This window comes from Melanerpes formicivorus, unplaced genomic scaffold, assembly GCF_026170545.1.
Source record: "Melanerpes formicivorus ecotype bairdi unplaced genomic scaffold, bMelFor1.0.p_v2 SCAF_31, whole genome shotgun sequence".
Taxonomy (NCBI): domain Eukaryota; kingdom Metazoa; phylum Chordata; class Aves; order Piciformes; family Picidae; genus Melanerpes; species Melanerpes formicivorus.
The window spans coordinates 3,054,538-3,071,747 of record NW_027142383.1 but is presented as its reverse complement, the minus strand read 5'-3'; the positions used below and the strand labels follow the sequence as shown (position 1 = coordinate 3,071,747).

The following is a 17,210-nucleotide window of genomic DNA, read 5'->3' as shown; positions in this document are numbered from 1 at the left end:
GACATGTCGCAATTCCTCACGCGGTGAGGAACATTCTAAAATATCATCTTCCTCTTCTTCTCCCTGAACTTTTTGTCCTAATAATCCTCCTGCCATTTTCTCAAGGATCTCTTTAAGCTGAGAACCACCTTTGCCAGCTCCTTTCCTGGCTTCATCTCTATCCTGCTTTGATCTCACTAGGTTAGCTAGATCTTTAAAACAAATCTTCCCTTTGTCCTCAGCAGGATTTCTTAGAGTAGAGGGCCCCTCACCAGGATCAGTCTCCAGCTCATCTTAATCAGCTTTGATCTTTCCACCTCTAGTCTTTAAAACAGCCACCTTAACCGGAGCTGTGTTTGAACTTACAGCCACCTTAATAGAAGCTGACAGGTCCTGGGATAAATCAGCTGCTGGGGCAGTGACTTCCGGTCCCACCGAGAGAGTGGGCGGAAGTGACGTTGCTCTGTTAATGGCCAATGGAGAAGAAGGAGGAGGAGAAAGAGCAGGCGCCATGTTGATACCAGCCGCCGCCCTTGGCAGCTTGCCAGAATCAGCAGCAAAGTCATTTAGAGCAGCCTTTCCAAATAACTTCTTAGCTCTCTTTTTAACTGACAGAGATTCTCCACACTCCTCATCACTAGATGACTCTGGGACTAATCCAGTGGCATGGCGTTTTCTTTTTGATATAGTTTTAATAACAAAACACCTTCTTCCCCCGACGCCAGGAATACAGAGAATACACATTAGTTATCACCAGCAGCAGGATTATACACATGAAATAAATCACCTTTGGATCCCACTCATCACCTAAAGTTACTCTCCCCTCTGGTGGAATCCTAAAACCCTTTATCACAATTGGGAGAGTGGTGGAGGTAACATTTCTGTATCTCGCTGGCCATAATAAATCAATACATTTTCCATACCATAATCTAACTCTATACATAACCCACAGATAAATTGTCCGCACCAAATATTTACCCAGGTAATCCAAAATCAAACCCAAACAATATCTGTAAACCAGAGCCCCAAAAATTGAAAAGAATAATCGCTCTACAAACCACAACACCTTCATGTTTGCTAATTCAGCTAGAAAACACTAAATCAATCAAGTAATAAATTGAACTAATTATCTGCCCCATGTTGGGCGCCAAGAAAAAAAAATGTCGTAGGGTTGGAAGGGTAAAGCCAAAAAGCCTCCTCCCTCCCCCCTGTAAAGAAAAGGGAAAGGAAATTGAAGGGAAAGGAAAAAAATCTCACAGCTGAATTAGCAAAGCAATGGGTGCTGTGTATTTACAAAGCAGGGAAACGCAGGGAAGCATATACAAAATTTACAATATTTACAGTATATACAGAATTATGCAACAAAGTAGCACAGAAATGAGAGTTCCCCCCTCTGCTGAGGGGGTTCCCCACCTCTGCTCCCCCCTCTCTCCCCCTTTCCCCAGAGCGGGTTAGAAAGAGAGAGAAAGAGAAAAAAGTTAGAAGCAGTTATGTGTTAATTAGAAAAGCAGTTAATACAGGCCTTGCAGTTTATCAGTTTCAAGGTCAAGCCTTCGCCGAATGCCCAGAAACAGCGAGCTGCTGCTGCTGAAGGAGGGGAAAGACAGACTGACTGCAAAAGTGCAGGAATTCCCAGGAAACTCTGCTGCACTCCCAGTTCAGAAGGTGCTTCCTCCCAATCTACCAATGAAATTAGTTTAGATCCTTCTTTTCATTTACAAACATCCGACCACCATATTCCCTTTCTTAAGGGGACAGCCTCAAACGGTCACAGTCCACCCCTTCTAAACAATTTCATTGGCTGTTCATACTGTCCATCCAGTCCATAACGATATTTACAGTTCGTAAGTAAAGTTCATAGTCCATTCCGGCGATGCTCAGATGTAGATGATTCAAAAGTCCAAGAAAATCAGAAAATGAGAAAAATGGAAAACAGTTCATTTCTTCGCCGATGAAGCAAAGAAAAGGGAAACAGGGATTCTCAGGGTCTCTTAGTTGACTCAGGGCTCTCAGGGATCCCAGGGTTTGTGCACCGTAGATTTCTCGTTGATTCTTCCTTTGGACGCGATGTAGCTATACAACAGTTTGAAATTAACCTCTTTCAGCTAAAGTTAAATTTCTTTGTGGTATACACTGAATTTCACCATTCTCTTGCATTACCCAATAAGTGTGACCCCGACCTTCAGCTGAAACCACCCCTCGGACAGGTTTAGCCTCTCCTGAGGGGGAAAATACCCAAACAGTTTTACCTAACAGATTCTTTTCTCTAACAACCGAAACTCTATCAACTTCTACTTTCTGTAGCAAATAGAATAGAATAGAATAGAATAGAATAGAATAGAATAGAATAGAATAGAATAGAATAGAATAGAATAGAATAAACCAGGTTGGAAGACACCTTCAAGATCATCGCGTCCAACCTATCATCCAACACCACCTAATCAACTAACCCATGTAACCAAGCACCCTGTCAAGCCTCCTCCTGAACACCTCCAGTGACGGCGACTCCACCACCTCCCCGGGCAGTCCATTCCAATGGGCAATCACTCTCTCTGTGTAAAACTTCCTCCTGACCTCCAGCCTGAACTTCTCCTGGCACAGCCTGAGACTGTGTCCTCTTGTTCTGGTGCTGGCTGCCTGGGAGAAGAGACCAACCTCTGCCTGTTTACAACCCCCCTTCAGGTAGTTGTAGAGAGCAATAAGGTCACCCCTGAGTCTCCTCCTCTCCAGGCTAAGCAGCCCCAGCTCCCTCAGTCTCTCCTCATAGGGCTTGTGTTCCAAGCCCCTCACCAACTTCGTTGCCCTTCTCTGGACTCGTTCCAGCAAGTCAAGATAAAGGTATTAGTGTGATGCATTTTCTGTAGCCAATCCTAAGTTTACAACTGTTGCTTGAATGAGTCTAATAACCAATCAATTGGTTGGGCTTTTTTGTTGGTTTAGGAGGGACTTTTTTGTTTTTGTTTTTTTCTTGTCCCCAAATAAAAGAGTTTCTTCTATAGCCTCGAAGGAGCTGCAGTTAGAATTACTCTCTATATGCTTTTGTAAGATAGTTGCGAAGTATTTTTCTAGTCTTTTGACAGATCAGCTAAGAAGAGGTAACAGAATGGGTAGGGAAAGAGGCTGCTATTTTGAACCTCATTGCATTTGAGTAACTTATATCTCTACTTCTTGGTATATTGTCATGGGTTTACAATAGGATTAATTTATATTTTGTTTGTGGTGTTTTAATAGGTGATGCGGATGACACTGTCAACGCTGAATTGGCGACGTCGGGAAATGGTGAGGTGGTTGGTAACATGTGCAACAGAAATAGGTATGTTCTGAGATGCTTCTCAAAGGGTCCTGCCTTTTTGTCAGCTAATCTTACAGAGCTTCATCTTGTTTGTCAACATCCAGTCTCTGCTAACATCCCCCACTTTCTGTTAATTTATAAAATTCCTTTGGTTAGAATCATAGAATTGTTTTAGTTGGAAAAGACCTTCAAGAGCTTTGAGTCCAGCCATCAACCTAACAACACCATGGCCACTAAACCATGTCCCAACATGCCATGTCTACATATTTTTTTAACACCTCCAGGGACAGTGACTTTACCACCTCCCTGGACAGCCTATTCCAATGCCTGACCACCCTTTCAGTAAGTTTTTCCTAATATCCAATCTAAACCTCCACTGGCACAACTTAGGTCCATTTCCTCTCACTTGATACTAGGGAGAAGAGACTGATCCCCACCTCTCTACAACCTCCTTTCAGGTAGTTGTAGAGAGCAATGAGATCTCCCCTATGACATCCCCTCAGCCTCCTCTTCTCCAGAATAAACAATCTCATTTCCCTCAGCTGCTCCTCATACGACTTATTCTCTATACCCTTCTTTGGACATACTCCAGCAACTCAACGTCCTTCTTGTAGTGAGGGGCCCAAAACTGAACACAGTATTCGAGGTGCAGCCTCACTACTGTACAGGAGGCATGATTATTCCTGCTCGCCACACTATTTTAGATACAAGCAAGGGTGCTGTTGGCCTTCTTGGCCACCTGGGCACACTGCTGGCTCATGGTCAGCCAACTGTCAAACAGCACCCCCAGGTTCTTTTCTGCTGGGCAACTTTCCAGCCACTTTCCCCCAAGTTTGTACTGTTGCACAGGGCTGTTGTGACCCAAGTGGAGGACTCAGCACTTGGCCTTGTTAAACCTCATATAATTGACCTCAGCCCATCAATTCATCCTGTCCAGATCCCTTTGCAGACCCTTCTTACCCTCAAGGAGATCAACATCCCCACCCTATTTAGTATCATCTGCAAAGTTACAGAGGGTGCACTCAATTCCTTTTTCTGTATTGTTGATAAAGATACTAAAGAGAATTGGTCCCAATATTGAGCACTGGGGAACACCACTTGTGACCAGCCGCCAACTGGATTAAACTCCATTTCCTACCACTCTTTGGGCCTGACTATCCAGCTAGTTTTTAACACATCAAATTAATTGGTAATCATGAATGGCAGTGATGAGTGGCTTTTTGAGAATGTCATAAAATAAGCATAGGCTGTGAGACAATAGTTAATTAATGCAGTATGACTTCTTTCCCCTGCAAGGTAGAGACATGCATTACCTTACGATACCCCAGATTTCCCCTTCTCCCCTCCATGTTAGGTTTCGGTTTCAGGCTGTAGCAGAGAAAATACTCATGATTATGAGTTGTTACACTATGCTACAACTTTTCTTGCTCTGAAAGGAAAGGCTCCAAAAGACTAGCGAGAGCACTATCTCTGGTCAGCTGTGAGGAAGAGAAACCAGAAAACAGGTGAATTAAATACTGAGGATACTTCCTACTATGTGGGAGACATAATCTTATGAAGGGATTCTCATTGCTTGTTGTTTGCTTTCTTGTTTGTTTTTTTAAAGCCTTTAGGTAAATCCAAGCTTAGGGTGCATCTTTGTTATGTGGCTATGACATTGTGCAAGCTTCTAGTCTGCACTGAAAAGCAAACCAAACACTAATACACACACCCATCCTTAACCACATATGATGGGAAAAAAAAGTGGAAGCAGAACTAGCCTCATACTTAGAGGACAGCAGTGGGAGAATGGTGTAGTCAGCAGAACATTATATTTATTTCTGGAATTTGCCATAAATTTCTTGTGTGTCTTGATGAGGCATCCCTTAGCTTCTGTATTCCAGTTTATCATCTGCAAGATGAGGATACATGAATCTGAAAGTGAAGGTGAGGGAATTAGAAACTGAAAACTGTGTAGCTGTGATGAAAAAAAATAAAAATCAGTAGCTGTGGTAGTGAGGACGATATAAGTACTATGATAAGGGAACATTTTTAATTGTCACTAAAGGTATTTTTGGAAAATATGCTTCCCTACTATGTTCACTCCTTTTTCATACATCTGATTTGGATTGTATCACAGATGTTTCTTGAGCTTCAGAACTTCAAAGGATTGATGCTGTTTATTCTCTGGATTAGTTTATTCTTATCTTTATGCTTAACATAGAAATAAATGTTGTAAGTAGCATGGGAAAATATAGCTTGCCTTTGTATGCCCTCAGCCAGAAAATGGTTTGCATCTGCAAATTTTCATGCAATGCTCTTGTTTTATTGCTTTTATATTTTTGCTAAGTCTATCTTGCAGATATTAGTGCCTAGGTATTATTTTGTGCAGTTACGTATTGGCCAATAAAATGCTGATTTTAACAGTGTCTTAAATTAGTTTATATATTCTAATAGCATCATGCAATAAATAACCTTTAATGTCATGCAAAGTACTCTTGAGACTTAATAAATTTGATAACACAAGGAATCTATTTAGATGAGGATCTGGTATTTTCTGACTATGATGAATTTTTGCATGAGTGAAAAGAGTGCACAGGAAACATCAAAGTTCTACAGAGAAAAGGACCTCTGGATGTGGTTTAGGTGGGCTCACAGATGTGTGTGAACTGCTTCTAGCAATAAGAAGGCACTCTAGCTGACTATAAGATTCAATTTATGGAACTCATTAGTCACTGTTTCCCCCTTCTTCCCCCTCCACCACATGCATGTGCCATGAAATAAATGATACTACGGAAAATATTTATTTGTGATAATATCCAGTATTGAATCACATCCAATCTCCTTTTGAACACCTCCAGGGATGGTGACTCCACCACCTCCCTGGGCAGCCCATTCCAACGGCTAACATGTCTCTCTGTGAAGAACTTTCTCCTCACCTCAAGCCTAAACTTCCTCTTGTTCTGGTGCTGGTTGCCTGGGAGAAGAGACCGACCCCTTCCTGGCTATAACCCCCCTTCAGGTAGTTGTAGACAGCAATAAGGCCTTCCCTGAGCCTCTTCTACTCCAGGCTAAACAATCCCAGCTTCCTCAGCCTCTCCTCATAGGGCTTGTGCTCAAGGCCTCTCACCAGCCTCATTGGCCTTCTCTGGACATGTTCAAGAGTCTCAATGTCCTTCTTAAACTGAGGGGCCCAGAACTGGACACAGTACTCGAGGTGTGGCCTAACCAGTGCAGTGTACAGGGGCAGAATGACCTCCCTGCTCCTGCTGGCCACACTGTTCCTAATGCAGGCCAGGATGCCATTGGCCCTCTTGGCCACCTGGGCACACTGCAGGCTCATGTTCATCCTACCATCAACCAGCACCCCCAGGTCCCTCTCTGCCTGGCTGCTCTCCAGCCACTCTGACCCCAGCCTGTAGCGCTGCATGGGCTTGTTGTGGCCAAAGTGCAGCAACTGGCACTTGGACTTGTTGAATGTTATCATGTTGGACTCTGCCCATCTGTCCAGCCTGTCAAGGTCCCTCTGGAGAGCCCTTCTAGAATAAACCAAACCAAACCAGGTTGGAAGAGACCTTCAACATCATTGCATCCAACCCATCAACCAATCCAACCCACCCAAACAGCTAACCCATGGCACCAAGTACCCCATCAAGTCTCCTCCTGAACACCTCCAATAATGGCGACTCTCTAATGGATCAACACCTGCTCCCAACTTGGGGTCATCTGCAAATTTCCTGATGACTGACTCAACCCCCTCATCGAGATCATGATTGGCCACAACAACCCCATGCAGTGCTACAGGCTGGGGTCAGAGTGGCTGGAGAGCAGCCAGGCAGAGAGGGACCTGGGGGTGCTGGTTGATGGTAGGATGAACATGAGCCTGCAGTGTGCCCAGGTGGCCAAGAGGGCCAATGGCATCCTGGCCTGCATTAGGAACAGTGTGGCCAGCAGGAGCAGGGAGGTCATTCTGCCCCTGTACACTGCACTGGTTAGGCCACACCTCGAGTACTGTGTCCAGTTCTGGGCCCCTCAGATTAGGAAGGATGTTGACTTGCTGGAACGAGTCCAGAGAAGGGCAACAAAGTTAGTGAGGGGCTTGGAACACAAGCCCTATGAGGAGAGACTGAGGGAGCTGGGGCTGCTTAGCCTGGAGAGGAGGAGACTCAGGGGTGACCTCATTACTCTCTACAACTACCTGAAGGGAGGTTGTAAACAGGCAGAGGTTGGTCTCTTCTCCCAGGCAGCCAGCACCAGAACAAGAGGACACAGTCTCAGGCTGTGCCAGGAGAAGTTCAGGCTGGAGGTCAGGAGGAAGTTTTACACAGAGAGAGTGATTGCCCATTGGAATGGACTGCCCGGGGAGGTGGTGGAGTCGCCGTCACTGGAGGTGTTCAGGAGGAGACTTGACAGGGTGCTTGGTTACATGGGTTAGTTGATTAGGTGGTGTTGGGTGATAGGTTGGACGCGATGATCTTGAAGGTCTCTTCCAACCTGGTTCTATTCTATTCTATTCTATTCTATTCTATTCTATTCTATTCTATTCTATTCTATTCTATCATCAATAAAGATATTGAACAGGATGGGGCCCAGCACTGATCCCTGGGGATCAGTGACTAGTGACTGGCCTCCAGCTGGATGTGTCACCATTCACCACCACTCTCTGGGCATGGCCCTCCAGCCAGTTCCTAACCTAGCACAGAGTGTTGTGGTCCAAGCCTTGGGCTGTCTGCTTGGCCAAGAGTTTGCTATGGGGAATGGCCTTGCTGAAGTCCAGGTAGACTACATTCACAGCCTTTCCCACATCCACCAGGCAGGTCACCTGCTCATAGAAGGAGATCAGGTTCGTCGGGCAGGATCTGCCCTTCCTAAATCCATGTTGGCTGGACCTGATCCCTTGGCTATCCTTCAGGTGCGCAGTGATTGCCCCCAAGATGATCTGCTCCATAATTTTCCCTGGCACTGAGGTCAGTTTGACTGGCCTGGAGTTTCCAGGTTCCTCCATCCGGCCCTTCTTGTGGATGGGCATCACATTGGGCAGTTTCCAGTTTTCTGGGACCTCTCCGGTGATCTAGGACTGGTTGAAAATGATGGAGAGTGGCTTGGCCAGCTCATCTGCCAGCTCTCTCAGCACCCTAGGATGGATCCCATACGGTCCCATAGTCCCATAGTATCACAGTATCACTGTATAACTTAGGTTGGAAAGGACCTTGAGGATCATCGAGTCCAACCTATCAACACAGACTCCATGACTATCCACATGGCTCAGCAAGTCCTGAACTAATTCCTCATGGATTTCAAAGGTACTACACTGCTCTCTGACCCCATCAACCAGTTCAGGAGTTCAGTTATCCTGAAGTCCTCCTGCCTTATTGTTGAAAATTGGGGCCATGAAGGTATTTAGAACCTCAGCCTTTTCCTCCTCTTTAGTTACAATGTTACCCTCCAGGTCCAATAAAGAGTGGAGGTTCTTCTTCCCCCTCATTTTAGCATTAATATATTTATAAAAATGATTTTTATTATCTTTCTCAGAAGTGGCCTCCTTAAGTTCTAACTGGGCTTTTGCCTCTCTAATTTTTCTCCTATATGACCTAACAACATCCTTAAACATATCATGAGTTGCCTCCCCCCCTTTCCAAAGGCGATACACCCTGTTTTTTTCCCTTAATTCCTTCAAGAGCTGCTTGGTCATCCAAGCCGGTCACCTTCTTCACCGTCTCATCTTTCCACATGTGGGAACTGCCAGTTCCTGTGCTTTCAAGAGCTCCTGTTTGAAGTAGGTCCAACCATCCTGGACCCCTTTTTCTTAAGGGCTGCTACCCAGGGTGCTCCTCCCTAATTTCCCTGCATATTGAAAACTCCACTATCTCACGATTGCTGAACCCTAGACAGCCTCCTACTATCACGTCTCCCACCAGCCCTTCTCTATTGGAGAAGAGCAGGTCAAGCAGAGCCTGTCCCCTGGTAGGCTCACTTAACAGCTGCATCAGGAAGCTGTCCTCCATACACTCTAGGAACCTTCTGGACTGCCTCCTCTCTGCTGAGTTAAGTTCCCAGCAGATGTCTGGCAGGTTAAAGTCACCCACAAGGACGAGATCTGATGATCTTGAGACAGCCTCCAGTTGCTTGTAGAATATTTCATCGGCCTCCTCATCCTGGTTGGGTGGTCTATAACAGACTCCAACCAGGATGTCAGTTTTGTTAAGCCTCCCTCTGATTTTAACCCACAGGTACTCAGTCCTTTCATCCGCAACCTCAAGTTCTGAGGAATCAAGAGATCCCCTAATATACAGGGCAACCCCTCCTCCTCTTCTCCCTCTCCTGTCTCTCCTAAAGAGCCTGTAACCCCCCAGTGCAGTACTCCAATTATGTCAATTGTCCCACCATGTTTCTGTAATAGCAGTTATATCATAGTCTTCCTGGTGAACCAAGACTTCCAGTTCCTCTTGTTTGTTACCCATACTGTGTGCATTGGTGTACATGCACTTCAGCTGGGCTGTTGATTTCTCAATTAACCCTAATTTATGTTCCACTCTCTCCTCTCCAGAGAGACTAGTTTCCTCACCCAACACACCCACACCCTTCAGACTTAGTTTAAAGCCCTCCTAATGAGCCCTGCCAACTCCAAAGGTAGTACCCTCTTGCCCTTTCTAGATAAATTCACCCCATCTAGGTCCAGCCAGTCAGGTGCAGTAAACGTTGCCCCTTGATCAAAGAACCCAAAATTCCGTTGCTGGCACCATCCCTTGAGCCAATTGTTGATGGCATGGGTTCTCCTGTTTCTCTCAATGTACACCCCTGCCACTGAGGGAACTGGGCAGAACACCACTTGAGCTCCTTCCCCATCAATCAATTGGCCGAGGGCCTTGAATTCCTTTCTAATCATCCTGGTGCCCTTCTTATCAATATCATCTCTTCCAGCTTGGATTACCAGCAATGAGTAATACAGTCAGTGGGCTGGATTAGCTTCGGGAGTCAAATTGCTTAGAGTATTTCCCTAATAAGGATCTCAGTATTCAGGTGCACATGAATTTCAGACAAGATATATCTGAAAAGCCTTTTGGGAGGGGGTGGGGATTAGGTTTTTGTTGTTTGGGTTTTTTTTAAAGGCGTGCTTAGTATTAAATACCATGGTGCTTTATTAAATGAGATATTTAGCATGCTTTCATATTCTTTTGTGCATGTGTTGTACCTTGAGATGCATATGGAGAAAAGGAGCTAAAATTGTCTTTTAAGTGTTCTGTTTGAGGGCTGCTTTTGGGTGATGCAATGAGACCACATGAGCTAGAACTTATCCTAATTATCTTAGATAACAAGTAAAATATCTCAGTTGTCACAACAGAAGATTAAAGCATATCTTTCAGGCTTTTTTGTTATTATCTGCATTTTGGTGATTGCTATACTTTGCACATTATCCTTTGTTTTAATGTCCTTTTCCAGCCAGGTTATCTGGTTTAGTCCTTCCTACTGAAGCAGATCTTGGATGTACTGGCAACTTCTTAGACTTTGAAAATGTAATATTTTGCTGAACATTGGTATTTGCTAAGCTTTATCAGTTGTGGCTAATCCTTTCTTTGTCTCCCCAGGTGTTTATGCACTGGATAGTATCATGCAAAATTGGTTTACACTTTTCACTCCAACAGAAGCCACTAGTATTGTTGCTACAACAGTGATGTCCAACAGCACCATTGTCCATCTGCATCTGGACTGCCATCAGCAGGAGAAGCTGGCCAGCAGTGCTAGGACACTTGCTCTACAGTGTGCTGTGAAGGATCCTCAAAACTGTGCCCTCTCTGCACTGACCTTATGTGAAAAGGATCACATAGCTTTTGAGACTGCTTACCAAATTGTTCTAGATGCTGCTGCAACCAGCATGAGCTACTCACAGCTTTTTACAATAGCACGATACATGGAGCACCGTGGTTACCCTATGCGGGCCTACAAACTGGCCACTTTGGCCATGACACATCTCAACCTGAGTTACAATCAGGATACGCACCCTGCCATTAATGATGTTCTGTGGGCATGTGCACTCAGCCACTCCCTTGGGAAAAATGAGCTAGCAGCTATAATACCTCTGGTGGTCAAAAGCATCAAATGTGCAACAGTACTGTCAGATATTTTGCGAAGGTGTACTTTGACCACCCCTGGCATGGTGGGACTTCATGGAAGGAGGAACTCTGGTAAGCTCATGTCACTGGACAAAGCTCCTTTAAGACAACTCTTGGATGCCACAATTGGAGCCTATATTAATACAACTCATTCACGTCTCACACACATCAGCCCACGACACTATAGTGAGTTTATAGAGTTCCTCAGCAAGGCCCGAGAAAGCTTCTTAATGGCTCATGATGGACACATCCAGTTTACACAATTTATTGACAACCTAAAACAAATTTACAAAGGCAAAAAGAAACTGATGATGTTGGTTCGTGAGCGATTTGGTTGACAAAAATGCATGAAGGGAGATGGAGGGGTGGTTCATTTTTACTTGACCCTGCCTTTGTATCCTTTTGAACGTAAAGAAACAGAGCCACACTGGTATTATATGTGTATAGTTATACTGAGTTTGCAAACTAAACTGTCATGTTGTGAAAGTTTGTGTGTTTAGTTCCCCCCCCCCCCCCCCCCCCTTTTTTCTGTTTTGTGTGAGAAGATAGAAAAAGGTTTGGTTTACACTGTTGTCAAGTGGCAAAAACCCACATCACTCTCCTTTCTGTATGGTCACATCCTCAAAAACAAACATATATTGCAATGGCTTTAAAACCCAAACAAAACACCTCTGTCCTGTGACAAGTACCTCAGATGGATTCAGCTTTACTCCTTTCTAACTCATTCTTACATTTTGGCATATTTAAACAAGCCAACAAATTAAATACCGTTAAAAGGCTGAACATGTGGCTTTGCAGTGCTGTTCATCCAGAAGCATGGCACACAATGCTTGCATGTGTGGAAACTTAGCAACTGTCAACATACATTCTCAGGGATTTATAAAAAAAAATTAAAAGAATGAGAGCATTTATTGTACTGTGTATATATTATAGTATATGTCTGAATATTGAAAAAGTATAACATTAATTTATAAAAAAAAATAATTATGTAATGCAAAATACTTGAAGCTGCAGTAGCTTGGTTTTAAACAAAAAAGATAACCTGTCTGAAGGACTAAAGCCTGCCTGGCTTCACGGTTGGCTCAGGTAGTGAACTATATGCTGGGCATCTATGCAGAGCCACCTTTTGGATTGCGTGGTTGGACCGATACCTATTGCGGGGAAATTTTTTTTTATATATATATATATATATATATATATATATATATTTATACAACCTGTGTATACATATATATGTATACACACATGCTTGTAACAGGCACTATAGTAAAAAGGGACAACAAAAAATACACAGCTAGAACAGCAATCCTTAGCATTAAGAATACAGTATGCCAGGATTGAGGTTTGTGCCTCCTAGCCTAGAAAACCTATAGAAATATCCTTTTTGACACAAAACACAAAATTATTGATATGATACATTACGCTTTTGCAGTGAGCTAATTATAAGCTAACCTGTGTGCACAAATATATATATAATATATATTCTGAATTGGTATTTTGACCTTGTGCAGGACAGAAAGTTGTGTAGGTATGACTGCTCTACTCTTCTGTTCTTTTTTAAAATATATTTTATTTTCTCTAGAATTACTCAAACAAAACCAGCCTTCTATCTTGCCTTGTCTTAATGCTTTAAAATAACCAAACTGGAGATCTACTACCAAACTGTTCATTATATTAAATACCAACTTTGGTTACAGTATAGTGTCTTTAGCTGATGGTTCTGTATCCTTGTGCTTTTTAAAGCAGTTTTTATATTTAGTGCAAAATTTGTCCAGTGTCTCTTGTTCCCTTCATTAGAGAATATGCTAGAGGTATGTTTGTAGGTATTTTTGTTTAGAAAAACTATTTCACATTCTCCATTTTATTTATTTTAATAGGTTAAAAGGTTGTACTTCACCACTCATGTAAACATGCTCATGAAGTTGAAAGTAATTAAAATTTGATACACTGATATCAATTTATTTATGTAACTAAATCACTGTTTTATAAACTTGTTAATGATCAACAATTTTTTTGTTTTGATTAAAATTAGTTTTTTGAAAGTTGATTCTCCTGCCTTCATGCTGTCTGTTACTGGAGTTGAATTGTGTATGAATAGTTCACAGATCTTAAATGCCCAACTTGCAACACTGGTGTGTTATGATGATAAGCAATAGGACTGCCAAGACCAGGAAAGAAATGTTCTGTTCCTCAAAAATCTGTTGAGGAATGGCATTATTCCCTATTGCAATAACTCCTTTGCTGGTTGAAGACCAGGTGCATTAGAGGGACCAAATGCTGCCTGTGATTGAAGATGTGTAGTGTATACAAACTGTAAGCCTTGACATATTGCCCTGGTTGGATGGAAGACTGTGTGGGGGTTCCCACTTAGTGGATTGTTTGGGTGACCATGAGAGTTGAGACATGCTGCAAATATATACAAGGACAGTTCTTGCTGTTCTTTGGCTTTCAAAAGCATTTTCTGTGTTCTGGACCGTGTGGCTTACTCCACCCAGCATGGAGTTCCTGCTTATCAGCTGACAGCCAACATTTCTTCTTTTGCTCTGTAACATTTGTGTAAGTTTTCTAGCCTTCAGCGAATAATGGGAGATGGCTTGGCTGAAAATTGAAGAAGAGTGTGAGAAATTGTCATATTCGGGGAAGGTGGGTGCCAGGCGTTGCTGGGGACCGTGGGGTTCGATCCTTAAGATGATTGGCTGGTTGTAGTCTATGTTGTGTAGGATGTGTATTGGGAGAGAAATGGAGGGGGGAGTGAAACATTGGAGACCGTCTAGCCAGGAGCGACGAAGTCAAGAGTGCAACCACTATCCCAGCCCTGATGCAACTGCTGCCAACAACAGCACAAGTGCAGAGGGGTGGGACTGGGACTGAGGGGTAGGAGTGTGCTTGGAAAATGTAAAGGGATTTGTGGAGATATATGAATATGTATAACTTTGATGTAATTCTGTTGCTATATAAGCTCAACTCATGTTATTATGGTGTGCCTCTAGCAAATCTGCTATGCACTCAGTGCTGTTTGCCTTTATTTTATAATAAACTGTTTATATTTAAAATTTAGCGGTGAGCTCGTTTCTCACAATTTGGTGACCCTGACGTGATTGCCCTCTGTGCCGTGACTTCGGGGACCCTTTGGATGGGGGGCGACCCTGATGATTTCAGTGACTCGGAAGGAGGATCCTGGAAGTCTCTAGGAACACGGGTAAATGATTCAGCAAGTATTATAAGATAAAGGCAAGGGAGGGAGCTCCCAACTAATGTGGTTGCCTGTAATTCCTGTGCACAAAGATCCAGATAAAAAAAGGACTGTGAGTATTATCTGTTTGGGCAGGAATTTAGGTCCCAGACAGTTCTCTGGGGTTACAATTAGCATATCAGAGGGATAATCCTGATACACACAATAAAGATGAAGCAAAAATGAACCAGAACCTGAAAAGCAGGAACCACTAAATCATTTGCCCCCACCTTATAATCCCCCCCAACAGCCCCCATTCCCCCTGGAGGACCCATTAATACCCTTTAAGAGAGGTGCCCCAGGGGGGATCAAATGGGGGAACTGGATATGTAAATGCCCCTCTCAATACTACTGAGGTGAAAAACTTTAAAAAGGAATTAATAGGCCTCCTGGAAGACCTGATTGGAGTAGCAGAACAATTTGACCAATTCAGGGGGTTGAATATTTAAAATTTGGGAAAGGGAAAACCAGCAGGGACCTCCAGGTTACCAGAAGATGCCTCTAGTAGATGCCTCATACAGTGGGGGTTCGTGGTGGAAATAAGAAGTACTGTACCCTTTGGTTGGATGTTGGCAACTTCTCCTGGGGATCTGAATGCTGCACTCGAAAGACCAGGATCATCGATGTCGTCTACAATGCTTCCAACAACGAACTGGTGCAGACAAAGACCCTGGTGAAGAACTGCATCATCCTGGTTGACAGCACCCCCTACTGGCAGTGGTATGAATCCCACTACGCCTTGCCCCTTGGACACAAGAAGGATGCCAAACTGACTCCTGAAGAAGAGGAAATCTTGAACGAGAAGCGTTCAAAGAAGATCCAGAAGAAATACGATGAGCGAAAGAAGAATGCCAAGATAGCAAATATTCTTGAGGAACAGTTCCAGCAAGGAAAGCTACTTGCCTGCATTGCCTCCAGACCTGGACAGTGTGGCCGAGCTGATGGCTACGTGTTGGAAGGCAAGGAATTGGAGTTCTACTTGAGGAAGATCAAGGCCAGAAAAGGCAAATGAATAAAAAAATACTCTGCTGAGAGAACAAATAAAACCAAGGAAAAAAAAATAATTTTAGCCTGGAGAAGAGGAGGATCGGGGGTGACCTCATTGCCCTCTACAACTACCTGAAGGGTGGTTGTAGCCAGGTGGGGGTTGGCCTCTTCTCCCAGGCAACCAGCACCAGAACAAGGGGACACAGTCTCAAGCTGCGCCAGGGGAAGTTTAGGCTTGAGGTGAGGAGAAAGTTCTTCACTGAGAGAATCATTAGTCATTGGAATGTGCTGCCCAGGGAGGTGGTGGAGTCACCATCCCTCAAGCTGTTCAAAAGGAGATTGGATGTGGTACTTGGTGCCATGGTCTAGTCATGGGTGTGTGGTGACAAGTTGGACTCGATGATCCTCAAGGTCTCTTCCAACCTTGGCTATACTGTGATACTGTGATAGTACCCACTAACTGGAACCATAATGATGATGGGGCAGGCAAAACATGAATATATTAGAGGCATAAAAGAAGCAGCACCCGGGGGAAAAATACAAATAAGGAATTTGATAGTCAACAGGGAAAAGAGGAAACCCCTACTGATTGGCTTGAGAGAGTACAGAAATATATGCAACAATACTCGAGAACAGACCCTTCCAATCAGGATGGCCAGATATTGTTAAAGGTTTCATCACTCATTCCTGGACAGATATTAGAGATACAGGAGTTGAACATACTTGTGTTACTAAGGTTCCTTAAAGGTGTGTGGAGAGTAAAAATACTATAAAAATCCTAGGGGCAAAAGGGGACGGGTTTAAAGGCCCGGTAGTTAAGGATATTAAATTAGAGACTGAGGCTAGAATTGGGGTAGGAGATATCTTAGTAGTACCAACTTGTGGTGGGTTAACACCCATTCTGAAAACAAAACCAAAACAGGGTGGAGGGTTTGCGGGTGCTTTGCCCTCTCTGCAGGGTGTTTTCCCCCTGGGAAACTGAGCCTGTTCCTCTCCGGTCTCCCTGCCCAGCTAGGGTATACAAAGCAGGGCATTGCAGCTATTAGGGCTCCTTTTGGCTCCTGCCTTTCCTGGATGTGACCGTTTGAGGCTGTGCCTTTAAGAAAAAGACAGTGCTGGGACACTATGGCTGAATGTTTTGGAATGTTAACGAAAACAACCAGATATTCTAAACTAATTTCATTGGTGGATTGGTAAAAAAGCAGTTTTAAGCTTAGGTGCAGCTGGGACTTTCCTCACTTCGCTCCTTTCCTTTCTCCTTTCCAGCTCGTCCGCTTCTGGGCTCCCTGCCAGATTGACCTTGGACAGATAAGCAAACTAAGGCCTACTAACATATTCTGCTTTATTAACAATTGCTCTTTTTCTCTCTTTCTAACCCTTTTTGGGGGAAAAGGGGAGAGAAGGGGGTACAGGGGGAGAACCCTCCTCCAGAAGGGGGGGGGAATTTTGTTCCTGTATTATTGTTTCTTTTTTAACCTTGCTGTATATTTCTGTGTATATATTGTAAATACTGTAAATTGTGTATATATCCTGCATTCCCTAAAAATTGCTTGTAAATAAAGCATTTCTCTTTTGCTCCTCCGGTTGGCTAGCTGTGGTTTCTTTCTTCCTCTTTGTGGGGGGCAGAAGG

General features: G+C 43.7%; 2 protein-coding genes across 4 annotated transcripts in view; both read left to right on the top strand.

Annotated features, from left to right (window-relative positions):
• Positions 1-13,408, top strand: part of ZSWIM6 (zinc finger SWIM-type containing 6) — a 321,402-nt gene extending 307,994 nt beyond the window's left edge. For all 3 annotated transcript variants that reach the window (XM_068155388.1, XM_068155387.1, XM_068155386.1), the window contains 2 exons: positions 3,211-3,292; positions 10,837-13,408. In XM_068155388.1, the coding sequence (XP_068011489.1) occupies positions 3,211-3,292; positions 10,837-11,699 (945 nt within the window). In that variant the 3' untranslated portion in view covers positions 11,700-13,408. The remainder of the gene's footprint in view (positions 1-3,210; positions 3,293-10,836) is intronic.
• Positions 13,409-15,086: 1,678 nt separating this feature from the next.
• LOC137449653 (small ribosomal subunit protein eS8-like) lies at positions 15,087-15,656 on the top strand. Its single transcript, XM_068155370.1, has one exon. It carries the CDS (start codon positions 15,102-15,104, stop codon positions 15,603-15,605), a length of 504 nt encoding a protein of 167 aa, XP_068011471.1. The 5' UTR covers positions 15,087-15,101; the 3' UTR covers positions 15,606-15,656.
• Positions 15,657-17,210: the final 1,554 nt, after the last annotated feature.

Coding starts and splice junctions, on each gene's coding strand:
- LOC137449653 (XM_068155370.1), top strand. CDS start 15,102: ATGCCTCATACAGTGGGGGTTCGTGGTGGAAATAAGAAGTACTGTACC.